Below are 13,626 nucleotides of genomic sequence, written 5' to 3' on the forward strand. Positions count from 1 at the left end.
TTGGGGGGTATTTCAAGGAGGTTGCTATGGAACAGAGAAACATGGAGAATAGCGAGAGGATCCAACAGGGCTAAGTCGCCGCAGGTCAGGAATGAACCCTTCACACACACACATTTTTTGGTTCCCTTGTTTAAAAAGAAAGATAAAGTATGCGGTAGATGATTTGTTCCAAAGCTTGATGTTCAGGGCCTTTTGAGGGCATCATCTTGCTAGGAAATACCGAATTATCAGTAAAGAGACCAGGTCAGAAATGCCAATCTCATGACCTGAGGATAGAATCCTCCCTGCAGCATCTTGCAACATCCCACATGCAACTCTGTTCATTCAGCCCTCCCAGCGTGTTAAAAACTGGGAAAAAACTATAATGAGGTATCACCTCACATCAGTCAGAATGGCCATCATTAAAAAGTCTACAAATAACAAATGCTGGAGAGGGTGTGGAGAAAAGGGAGCCCTCCTCCACTGTTGGTGGGAATGTAACATTGGTGCAGCCACTATGGAGAACAGTATGGAGGTTCCTTAAAAACCTAGAAAAAGAGTCACCATATGATCCACTCCTGGGCGTATATCTGGAGAAAACGCTAATCCGAAAAGATACATGCACCCCAATATTCATAGCAGCACTATTTGCAACAGCTAAGACACGGAAGCAACCTAAGTGTCCATCGACAGATGAATGGATGAAGAAGATGTGGTATGTTCATATATATATATATATACACACACACATACACATACACATATATATATATAAAATGTAATATTACTCAGCTATAAAAAGCTGAGTAATATATTATAAAATGTGTATATATATAAAGTATATATATTTATATAAAAATATATAAAATGTATATATATTTATATAAAAATATATAAAATGTATATACATATAAAATGTAATATTACTCAGTTATAAAAAGAATGAAATAATGCCATTTGCAGCAATATGGATGGACCTAGAGATTATCATACTAAGTGAAGTAAGTCAGACAAAGATAACTATATGGTATCACTTACATGTGGAGTCTAAAATATGATACAAATGAACTTATTTACAAGGCAGAAACAGACTCACAGACATAGAAAACAAACTATGGTTACCAAAGGGGAAAGTGGGGTGGGGAGAGATAAATTAGGGGTTTGGGATTAGCAGATACAAACTACTATACATAATGGAAAAGAATTGAAAAAGAATATATATACATATATGTGTATAACTGAATCACTTTGCTGTACATCAGAAGCTAACAACATTGTAAATCAACTATACTTCAATAAAAAAAATTGGGACATTTCTCTCTCTCACTCACACACATCATATTTCTATTTTCTCTTGAAAAAAATCAGAAGCTCTAGTAACACTGGGCCCACTGGAGGCAGCCATGGGGTGGCTGCCCCCTTTAGATAAGACATATGCTCTGTTTGCCACAGTCCTCACTATTCCCTATTGTATGCCCTTCACAAGTTCATTCTACTGACCTTGCCTGAGGAGGCATTTAGATTTGAGACTCTAGTGTAGATTCATGAGCCCAATTGCTGTACGTGGTTCTGGGGAATGCCAGACACTGGATAAGGAGCATGGCTATGGGGAGAGAGGAGTGCAACTCTGATCTGCCTTGAAAGGGTATCGAAACTGCAGGCCACTCTGGCAACCCTCCTCACCCATCAGAACTATCGAGGCTTCTTTTTCTGCCCACTTTCTTGTTCCCTATTGCTCCTAGATCTTTCAGCATGAGATGTTATCGCAAAGATGTAAGGCATCAAAACAACCCAGGCTGGCACAATTTTGAGGCAAAGATAGCGCATATGCAGGAGCAAAAGGAAACACAAAAGGGCAGAGTCTCCCCATCACTTATTCTCTCCCAGGATGCTTGGCTCCCTAAGGCAAGATGCATCGGTGCAGGGAGAGATAAAATTAAGCTGCTTATCCAGATTTAGATGCCGAGGACAGCCTCACTGATCTCCAGCACAGGCGACATCTAACAGCCTGTCTTTCTGTCCTCTATCCTTTGGGAGGAAGGTTGGCAGCTACTCAACTGGGTCTGGCTTCCATGAAAGGATCTCTGAGCTCTCTGGTACATGGACAAGAGTTGCAGGGGAATTAAACAAACAAACAACATCCTAATCATTTGTAGAGACGTGGATGGACCTAGAGAGTGTCATACAGAGTGAAGTAAGTCAGAAAGAGAAAAGCAAATATTGTATAATAACGCATATATGTGGAATCTAGAAAAATGGTATAGACGATCTTATTTGCAAAGCAGAAATAGAGACACAGAGGTAGAGAACAAATGTATGGATACCAAGGGGGAAAGGGATGGAGTGGGAGGAATTGGGAGACTGGGACTGACACATATACATTATTGTTACTATGTATAAAATAGACAACCGATGTGAACATACTGTACAGCACAGGGAACTCTACCTAATGCACTGTGGTAACCTAAACGGGAGGGAAGTCCAAAAGGGAGGGGATATCTGTATGTGTCTGGCTGATTCATTTTGTTGTGCGGTGGAGGCTAACACAACATTGTAAAGCAACCATAGTCCAATAAAAATTAATAAAAAAAAACCACCCTAAAAAATAAAAATAAAGAAGAACCACCCTATGATGGAGCAAACAGAGAGTAAACAACTATCTGAAATGGGGTTCAGCAATTCTGTGAGAAGTTCTGAACATAGGCCTTCTCCCTCTTTCACTGGAGGGATTGATTCTGCCTCTTTCTCCATCAAGCCTGCTTGATCTGTCCCAGTTCATTCCCCTTTGAGAAGCAGCGGTGTAACTGCTGTGTGAATTAATACTAATGCAGCGTCATCTCCAGAGACCACAGCTCTGTGTGCAGCCCCGTGCCAAAGGTTTTCCAAAGCACTTTCCACGTAGTGTTTTCTTTCACCCTCACAGCACCACTATGATTGTCCTCATTTTGCTGATGAGGAACCTGAGGGTCAGAGTGGTGATGGATTTAACCAAGGCTGCCCAGTGAACTTCCAGCCTGTCCGACTCCAAAGCTCCTCTCTCATCCACCATGGAAAACCCATCTTCTCCTTCCTGTGCCTGGTGGAAGGTGTCGCCTGTTTCTGGGGAGTGGCTGTTTTTGCTAGCTTCGGAATGCACCTGGGCACACTTCAGGGGGACGTTTGCCTCTTGGTTGTGTAGAGGCATCAGGCGTCCTGCTGACTCTTAGGGAGAACCCGGCACCAAGGTGCTGCGACGGGATTGCTCTTTGAAGCGCTCACTAAGCTGCCATTGGCACAATGGCAGGCTCCTCGCCAAGTGGCCGGCACCTGCGCAGAGCAGGCTCTCAACCTTCACGCATCGTTGACTGACGGCTGATTTAGGAGCTGGTATGTTTGGCTCTGTGCTCCCCTCACCCTGAATTCTCACTCAAGGCAGACCAGGGGACAGCGACGAAGCAGAGACAACAGCATCCCTTATGCAAGATGGGCTGCTCCAGCTCGCCTCATTCAGGAGGCTGCCTGGTGCTCAAACTCCGAATTTTGATGCCCCCAACTAGATCTCGGCTTGAGCCGTTATTGGATCCAGCGAGGGGGGAGGGGTTGGGGATGTACCGTGTGCATCAGTATTTCCCCAGAAGCAGATCCAACCGTCTTGCGGGGCCACCGGCTCCCAGACCCACCTCCCAAAGGAAACGTGGAGGTCATATAAACAAAAGAGAGATGGTAGTTGGGCAGGGGTGGGGCTGAGATGATCAGGCCAGGTGGAACAGCGGGGACCACATGACCTAACAGGTAATAAGCACTGTGTGTGGCCAGGCACTCGCGCAGCTCCTTACAAATATTAACTTATGGAATCTCCATCTGACAGATGATGAGACCCCTGGGACTCAAAAAGCTTGAGTACTTTTGACCAAAGTGGCACAACTAGTAAGTGGTAGGTTGAGATTTGGATCCATGCTATCTTATTTTAAAAGCCTTTGCTCCAGGCTTCCCTGGTGGCGCAGTGGTTGAGAGTCCGCCTGCCGATGCAGGGGACATGGGTTCGCGCCCCGGTCCGGGAAGATCCCACATGCCGCGGAGCGGCTGGGCCCGTGAGCCATGGCCGCTGAGCCTGCGCGTCCGGAGCCTGTGCTCCACAACGGGAGAGGCCACAACAGTGAGAGGCCCGCGTACCGCCAAAAAAAAAAAAAAAGCCTTTGCTCCCACTCCCATGCCTGTGAAGGGACTGTGGGAAGCGCCTGAAGCTTGTGGAAGGAGGTAGAAGTATGTTTTTGTAGCCACTCCCATTAACTTAGTGATCATTCTACAATAAGACGAAAGCAAAGAGCCACGCTCCCGTCAGAGGAAATTACGGAGAGTGCGAGTACACATACATCGCCTTCTAAACTTACGTCTAAGTGTTAGCTCTACGAGGCACTCTTTCCGCCCTCCCCTTCACCGGGCCCTTTCAGCTTCCACATATGTTCCATGTCAAGAGGTATTAGCACTCAGCCCATTGAGTAACCAACCTAACGATGCGGCGGAGAGATAATCCTCTCCGGGAGCTGTGGCCTTCAGAAAAAGCAAGGCAGGAAACAGAAGCCACTGGGAGCCTCAGAGCTGGAGCGGGAGGCGGGGGGAGGGAGAATGAATAGCACAAGTCCTCAGTCTGGGCTAAGGAGGGCTCTTCTGATTCCAGTCCTGCTGGGGGACCAGGCCTGGCCCGGCCAGGAAAGTCCCAGGTGCTCTCATCGCTCGTAGCAGCTTGTAGCCTCATTCACTCAGGGTCCAGGTAATAGGGGCAGATGGGCCACAGGAGGGAAGTGAGGTCCACCCTGACCTGTGAAAAGGACCCCCACACCCAGTCTCCCTAAAGAGGCCACATGGTTGGGGTTCACTTTGTAGCAGCTGTTCTTACTCTTTATTGGCTCCCGTCTCTGGCTACAGAGGCAGAGGACCACTGAGGCCCCATTTGTAGCTACTGCCCTCGCCCACATCTCCTCCTCCAAGAAGATTCCCCTGAGCTCACAGCCTTTGCCGCAAGGTTTGGAAAACACAAACATCTGGAATCAGGCTTCATGATAAATTGCATCAAAATCACCTAGGTAACGCCAGTGGTTCACATATTGATTCAGTGGCCCCGAGCTCTCATTTGGGTGATATTTATATTCTCCACATCTGCCCACGTGTCTGCGGAAGACAGCGGTTTAAGGCTACTCCTCCTACTTATACGGTGTTTGTCTGCAAAAGCCAAAAGCATATTCCAAACCTGGAGTACAAGGTCTTCTCAGAAAACGTGTCAAGAAAGAGCGCAGCAGCCCCTTCCTGCAGAATACCTGAAGCCCTTCCGGGAAAGACCACGGGATAGGAAGATGGGCCCAGGCTCCCCGCCAGGCGGGGACTTCATGGAGCCTCCTTTTCTTAAAGTGACACTGGCGGGGGGTGGGGTGGGGGAGGGCGGGTCAGTTTCTGTTTCGTAAACACTCAGATGCATCCAAAGGAAGGGAAAGATGTACCAACAACCCCATGGCATAACCCTTTCTCTGGCTCCTCCTGTAGGGGAATCATTTTTCAGGAATGGGTTACAAAGGCTCTCTGTTATCAAAAAAAGTCCTCTGTGTATCCCTGCAAGTATTTCCCACTATTAAGCACTGGCATTAACTATTAGTGAGGATGCCAATTAGGGGAGCCATTCTGGACCTCTGATTAAGCTGCAGGATTTAGAGTGAACCCCTCTCATTATTGTGTCTTTCTCTTTTAAAAAAATTCTTTAGAATTAACCCTCTGCCACCCTGAAATTCTTTATCTACTAATTGTAATAAGGACCACTCTCTTGCCTTAGAACAAACACGCTATTATCTTTCCCATATGAAATACGGGCGATTTATTTTGACCTTTGGCAACCTCCCGAGGCTGGACATGGGGAAGAACCTGGTGACATCTGGTGCCACGAGGTCAGGGACTTCTGACCCCGCCCAGAATCTTCTCTGAGCCTGTGAATGGGTGCTGTGGGCCACGCCATGCTAAACACTCACACAAAGAAACAAGAGGAGCCCTCCAAGTCCCTGGGGGCAATGATGACGCCTTCTTCTCTCCTGATAATGACTGCACTGCTGGTCATGGGCTGTGGGTTGTCATGGTGACTCAAACTGAAGTGCAGCAACAGGGTGGCCTGTCTGAAAAATAGGACCTCCTTTGAATCCACAGATATAGGAGGGCACGAGGAAGAGGGTGCAAGCAACGGGGACCTCCTAAGGTAATCAGAGGGAAGCTGAACTTCTGAGAGACCAGATGAAGGGGCCATCACCTGCTCTCAGGAGATCAAGGGCCTCACCTAGTGTGACCTGGCTTGCCCCTTCCCTCCCCAACAGCTACTAGGGTAGAACTTGCCTATCTGACTGCTACCTGGTTACTAATCAGTCCTTTAAGAGGGATAAACCATTCACTCAATGACCAAAGCATGGAATGATTCCAGAATTTAAGTCCCCTCAAGAGCTTTCCTTAGGAAGTTCCAGGTACACAAGAGAGGGAAGAATTCCTCCCTCAAAAATGCATCACAAAGGAAGTCTGCTTCTACTGCTGGGGAGAATTCTCATCATCTCACCTCAACCCAGTCTTTAAGAACCAGCAGCTTCTTTTTTTTTTTTTTTTTTTTTGGCGGTACGCGGGCCTCTGACTGCTGTGGCCTCTCCTGTTGCGGAGCACAGGCTCCGGACGCGCAGGCTCAGCGGCCATGGCTCACGGGCCCAGCCGCTCCGCGGCATGTGGGATCTTCCCGGACCGGGGCACGAACCCGTGTCCCCTGCATTGGCAGGCGGACTCTCAACCACTGCGCCACCGGGGAAGCCAAGAACAAGCGGCTTTTTGATTGCCCTCTTACAGGGCTCAGCTCGAGCTTTAGTGGGGTGAGGACAGTCAACCAGAGGAAGTTCCATGGGAGACAGGGGTCTGTGATTTAGACTGAAGCTTAACAAGAGGCGCTGATAAAGCAGCAGTTCCACAGTACTCCCTCCTTGGCTTGAGCCAGCGAGGAATTCTTGTTTCGTGTATCACAAAACTAGCTCAGCAGATTGGCCCATGACTGGGTCAGAAGCAGATATCTCTGGTGTGGACTCCAGATTCAGACCGCTTGGGTTCCAACGCTCCATCACTTACATGCTGAGAGACAATGGCCAAGTGACTTAACCCGTCAGTTGCTCACTTTCTACATCTATAAAACGGGCCTCTGAACAATACCTTTCTCTTAGTATGGTTGTAAAGGTTAGATGAGATGGTGTATATGAAATTGCTTAGCACAGGTTCTGGAACATATTAAGTATTCAATAAATGGTAGCTGTTGTCAGCAGCAGCAGTAGTTGTACTTGCAAAACAGCCGATAAGGGAAAGTGAGCTATAGGGAGCGGAGTTTTGCTCACTGCCCTGTAACTGGCATGTTGCTTGGAAAACTCCAAGATGCTCCAGTGGTCTTGTCTGCCTTCCAAGAAAATCAAACAACAGGTGCTAGGCTGTCTTAACTTATTCCAGCCCTAAGACAGTCTGGTTTGGTTAAGACCTCCCGGAGCAGGTTTAACATCGACCGGAGCCAGCATTTACACGAAAGCTTCCACCTCAAATGACCGCCTGCCCCACTTGAATCCCTCTTCCGTGCATATGCCATGCAATCAATGAGTACTAACTGCATGTGCCGATCCCCCGGGGGAGCTGTAACGACGCAGCTTACTGCTGCCCATCAGAGGGGAAAGTGATGGCTCCGGAGACACGCTGACTGCTTGCTTTCCTTGCCTTGGGGAGGACTGACCCCTGAGCTGCAAGGTGACATATCTGGGGGCACTCTGGCTGGCTGCACACTCAGGATCATCATCTCCACTCACATCCTAGAAACCCAGGAGCCAGGGTGGGCAGGGCAACGGCGAACAGCTAAGCTTTCACTCTTTCTCTGGTGAGGAAGGGTGTGGACGGAGCCTGGGAGAAGAGGATAGGTCACTTCTCAGGTGATCAGAGTTGGGCGCCCATGCCCAGTGGCATGTCTGGTCCTAACCTTGGATTCTGAGATGTCTCTGTGTGGGAAATTTCAGTTCTCTGCAGTTTAGGAGGGAGTCTCTAAACACACTTCTTGCCCTACTGGGCACCTGACTCGTGTTCCAGTAGCCTGTTTTAAGGAAGGAAACTGACAGGCTCCCTTGCATCCCCCGAAGATCATAAGGGTTGTTACTGATAACAAATGTGTGTTTATACAGTGAAAGTCTGCAGGAACTGAACCTGTTTAGGATTAATTACAGGGAGACATACTAGCTATTTTCAAACACTTGAAGAATATGAGAATAGCCTTTTCTGAGTTTCCCAGAAACCATGACTGAGGTTTAGTATAAGAAAGAGCTTCCTAACCTTCTAACTACACTGAGACAACTTATCACAGAAACTTATCAGCAAAAGAGCAGTAGGATTTGTCCCAGGGTGCGTGGGACAGGTTTCCATACCAGCTGGGTGAGAGGCTGTCCTGGAAGCCCTGAAGATTTTGGAAGTCCAACTAAAGGAGGTGACTCTTGTGAGGCTGACACCAAGAGGATAGGGGTTTGGGGGTCCTTCCCAGGACTGCTGAAGCTTGTCCATGGAGACCCATTTGCTGCAGCCTCTGAGAAACTCTGAAGGCTGAGACATTCTCCTATCAGCATTGGCCATCTGCCCGAATAAACAGGGCAAGAGAATGACCCAGGAGGGCTGGGTACAGAACAGGCTGGGCAAGTGTGGTGGAAGAGCTGAAAAGTTTAGAGAAACAGGGAAAGGGGAGATGGGCAGTCAGGACAACCAACTACAATGCACCTGCTTTACTCCTGGTAGCATCGCGACAAGGGCCAGAAAGGAAACATCCAAGATCATTCTGGGTGGCAGAGACAGCTTGGCTTTGTGATGTGCCCATAACTTGAGAGATGGAGAGAGAAGAAAAAAACACAAACCTCTTGCAAAAAGTCTTCGAGTCAAAGGACAGGAAATTTCCCAGACTAGCAGCGTATTCTAATCAGAGCCTTCTTATCGGAGTGTCTCCAGTCTAACAAGGAGAAATCCAATCTACCGCAGGCTGAACGTTAAATTAGATCTAATCAGGACCTGCTTTCTAACTGCTCAACAGCAGGTCAAAGCCCAATGACGGCTACAGTTGCTGGTTCTTTCTGGAAAGTGAGGTGGCCTGAGTTGTGTCAACTTCTCAGTCTCGGGAGAAGGGGGGATGCTTTGTCTTTACTCCCAGCTACTCAACTCCCTCTGCTCAAAATGGTGATACTCAACCAGAGTTGCCTTCCCCGTCCATGCAAAGTCCTGTTAACTCCAGTCATCTCACGACTGCTGTCAGCTTGGAGCTGGGATACATTTCCTTTTTTTATTTTTATTTTATTTATTTATGTATTTTTTGCAGTATGCGGGCCTCTCACTGTTGTAGCCTCTCCCGTTGTGGACCACAGGCTCCGGACGCGCAGGCTCAGCGGCCATGGCTCACGGAACCAGCCGCTTCGCGGCATGTGGGATCTTCCCGGACCGGGGCACGAACCCGCGTCCCCTGCATCGGCAGGCGGACTCTCAAAACATGCATTTATGGAATCTTTGCTACATGCCCTGCACTGTGCTAGGCACTTTGACGCATGCTACATTTCTCCTTAATGCATGCAAGGGCATAGAGCTTTCTGCGGTCAAAACACAGACTGTAAAAGGATATTCACTCCAGCCCAGTGAAACGCACCACCTCCAAATCTAACTCTAGGCCATGCTATTGTTACTCTTCTTGGAAGGGATTAATAGCTACAGTTAACTGGCCTTATAGTGGCCGTTATAACTTACAGTTTCTTTGCTACAAGCAAAGAATACCATCTGTGAACCCCCCAGCTCCCTGCAGAGCCCTGGCATGTTATTCTAACAAAGAGCCACAAAGGCCCACCAAGGGCTGCAACCTTTGAACACTAGTAGGTAGGTACACAGAGACACAGAGAGTGAGACAGACACGGAGACAGAGGTGTGAAGGGCTGGATGGGTGGGATGCAGAGAAAAAGAACAGAATTTTCTTCCTCTTGCTTTCGGCTTCATTGAAACAAACCTGACTATCGCTGCGATGGATGTGCTGCCTGGAAACCAGCTGGGCGTCTCATCTGGACACGATTCACATTCTTATATTGTCTTAGGAGACTCTGTCCAGGGCTGAGTCTTAACAGGACATGGGAAGGGGAGGGAGTGAATGTGAGAAGAAAAGGCGAAAGGAAACGTCTCGCTTCCTTTTTCTTTGGATGTCACCATGTGAGATGCGTTGCCAAGCTTCTTCTATTCACCATTGCTCCTGGCCGCCCACCCATCCGGAGCCACAACTTGACTACACGGTGCGCAAGCTCATAATGGAGCTTCACGTAACGGCCCACGGGAGCAGGGAGGCCCCAGGCCCCTTCCTTCCCGCCTGTGACTTAGAGGTGGTTTTACAATGGCACGCATACAAACGTGCACGCGTACGCACACACGTTCATCTGTACTCAGATGCACGCCGCTGGGAACATACATCTTGTGCTATTCAGAGGTCCGGGAGGCTTCTGAGCCACAGGACCACATAAGCTCTACTCCAGCTTCCACACCTATTTTGCTGTGTGACTGAGGACAAGTCCTCTCCCTCTCTGAAACTTGGTATCTTCCATTGCTCACAGGATACTCAAGATCAATTCCTAATACCAACAGGAATCGTGATGGTCTCTGAGCAGACATGGACGTGCACGCGCGCACACGTACACACACACACACACACACTCCCCACACCCATAGTACATGCGTGTAGATACTATGGCTACCTGATCACAAACCAGAGATAATTCTCCCCCAGTCATGAAATCTTAAAATACAGGATGAGCTGAATTCCTTTCCTGGCCTCTCCACATCAGAGTTCATTTATCTTCTTCAAACATTTAAGCTCAAATGACCACAATGAAACAAATGCAAATAAATAATCCCAGAGCTTAAAATTTGAGGCAACAGATCTTCCTTTAAATTAAATAAACGCTTCCCATCTCAGCCATATCTTACCCAGATAGAGTCACAGCGGTGATCGATCATGCTCCTTCTCTAATTATTTCACTGCCCCACCCCTACCCTTCTTCAAGGTCTCATGTCTACCGGCAGCTCTGTTTCAGCTTTCGTATTGGAATACGGTGTATGAATATTTTAGTTCCCTAAGTTCCGAGCACACCCCTGCCCCATGCTTCCCTTCGTAGGATTCACCTCTGGCTTAATTTCTAGCCCCTCAAGCCTGAGGTTAGTGATTCATACCTGGGCCAGGCTCCCGAGCTGTATCATGTATAGCTCGTTTACATGGACCTTAGGCTTCCTCTGCCAACTCCCTGGCTCTCCTTCCGCCAAGAAGAGGTGATGGAGGTACGGGGTGGACAGCTCAAAAAAAAATGTTTTTTTTTTCTTTTAATGGGCATAAAGTCAAAAGAAGAACTCTACGGAGCACGGCTCAAAGTTTGCAGGAAAGAGCCTGCAAATAGTTCCAGAGACACGATTAGTGACAAAGTTCCTACTCACAGCAGCTGTAGGGACACCAGCCCGTCAAACAATCCCTTGGCAATCTCGGTGATCTTGTTCCCATAGAGCACCCTGGAAAAGAGCAGAGAGGACAGCGGTCACTGCGGATGAGAGGCCACTGGAACTCCTTCAAGGAGGAGGCCACCAGCTTGGCCCGCTCTGGGGGGCATCTCAGAGCGCTGGCTTCCCCAGCCTGCCTCACCTTCTCCTCCCCAGTGAGACAGTGGGCTAGTGCCACTGGGGGGGCTGCAGGGGCAGGCTGTCCGGGAGGCGAGGAGAAATGGGCTCCAGCCTGTCCTACCCCTGGGCAGCCCAGCTCAATAAATAGGAAGACGCACCCACAATAGGAAGACGCAATCGCTTTGTGGTGTCTCCCAGAGCTGCTAATATGACTCACACCCCAGCAGTAAATAAGATGTGTGGGAAGCTGGCCGGCCCTGTGTTTTCTTGTCTTCAATGGGTATTGATCAGGCTGAGCCCAGCCTATATAGAACGTTTCCTTTTAATATCCTGTTGCATCCTAGGAATTCCTGAGCTGAGTCCTTTATCATCCATCTAGACAGGGCTTTGGGTATCTGGCGTCCTATCCAGATGGCTCAGGGACTGCTGAGTCAAGGACTGGCTCTTAGGAAAAACTAGGGAGCAAGGAATTGTTATCGCGGTACCAGCAGCTTCTACATTACAGCCTTTTTTCCTATCCTCTGAGCTCCAAGAGCTAAGGAACTCAGAATTCTTTTACCCTTCTCTCTTCCAGCCTACAGAGTCCCTCACACTGGGTGTCCTATTCAAGGGCTGGTCTCTGGTGATCTGTGAGGCTTAGGGAAGAAGTGTACTGGGTCTGCCTCCCCCGAAGACACTGCTGGCCTCTCTCTGCTCTCATCCATGGCACAGACTTTGCTGTCTCTTGGGTCCAGCCTCCTCCGAGATGGAGGGAACTTAGCTAAGAAGAATTAAAAAAAAAAAATTCCCTCTCGAGCTCTGGAGTGCCTTGAATGAACGCAGGATTCGATCCCCACTCAGATTGCAAATTCAGGCTGTGATGTGTCATCGAGGAGGCCAAATATTAGGATGAGGAAACGGTCAATGGGAGCGATAAACCCAACTCCCCATCTTCCAGACGCCACCAGGAGTGAAGAGTGAGCCTCCCGCTCAGCCTGCGGGTGTGTTTCATGAATGTTTCAACAAACTAACGGCTAAATAAAAGTCAGCACAATGGCTCAGGCTTGCATTTGTAATTCATATTATTAATGTCCCACTGCTCACTGTGCCAAATGCAGTCGTGTCACTGTCTGTTCGCTGATGTTAGAACCTGCAGTGTAGCAGAAGCCGGAGGGACAACGGGGCTGGCGGGGGGGGGAGGGGTTCCTCAAATCATGTGTCCGTATGGGGCGTCTCTAAGCTTCAGTGGGTCAAAACTACTCTCCGGCAGGCTGACGTGGGCTGTGGGTCCACCTTGGGGCACCTGGGTGTAGACCTGTCTGGCTTTATCCCCAGATCTCTCCTTGACTTTCCTTCCCACCTTTCAGATCTGGGCTCAAACACCTCGTCCTTGGGAAGCTTCTCTTGAATATCTTAGTCAACATTTTCTACCACCTGTCACTCTATTTTTATTTCTTCATCTCTTTTCATTACGTCATGTTATATTACTTATACATTTATTTATTTTAAACATTTTCTGTGCCGCCCGCACTGGCCCCCTTGAGTATAGGTTCTGTATGTGGTGACATCATGTGGCTTGCTCATGGTTGGGTCCCTAGAGTCGAAATCTGAATAGGATCTAACACAATAAATATCTGTTGAAAGAATGAACAGCTCTGGGCTCTCCTGCTGGTGCAGTGGTTAAGAATCCGCCTGCCACTGCAGGGGACACGGGTTCCAGCCCTGGTCCGGGAAGATCCCACATGCCGCGGAGCAACTAAGCCCGTGCGCCACAACTACTGAGCCTGTGCTCTAGAGCCCGCGAGCCACAACTACTGAGCCTACGTGACACAACTACTGGAGCCCGTGTGCCTAGAGCCCATGCTCCGCAACAAGAGAAGCCACCGCAATGAGAAGCCCGCGCACCACAACAAAGAGTAGCCCCCGCTCACCGCAACTAGAGAAAGCCCGCGCGCAGCAGCGAAGACCCAGTGCAGCCAAAAA

At 48.7% G+C, this 13,626-nt stretch overlaps 1 protein-coding gene across 4 annotated transcripts in view; it reads right to left on the reverse strand.

Annotated features, from left to right (window-relative positions):
• The window catches only part of SLIT3 (slit guidance ligand 3), a 609,805-nt gene that overhangs the window by 102,966 nt on the left and 493,213 nt on the right, over positions 1–13,626 (reverse strand). For all 4 annotated transcript variants that reach the window (XM_073802786.1, XM_073802783.1, XM_033853549.2 and 1 more), the window contains one exon: positions 11,485–11,556. In XM_073802786.1, the coding sequence (XP_073658887.1) occupies positions 11,485–11,556 (72 nt within the window). The remainder of the gene's footprint in view (positions 1–11,484; positions 11,557–13,626) is intronic.

Source organism: Tursiops truncatus, chromosome 3, assembly GCF_011762595.2.
Source record: "Tursiops truncatus isolate mTurTru1 chromosome 3, mTurTru1.mat.Y, whole genome shotgun sequence".
Classification (NCBI taxonomy): domain Eukaryota; kingdom Metazoa; phylum Chordata; class Mammalia; order Artiodactyla; family Delphinidae; genus Tursiops; species Tursiops truncatus.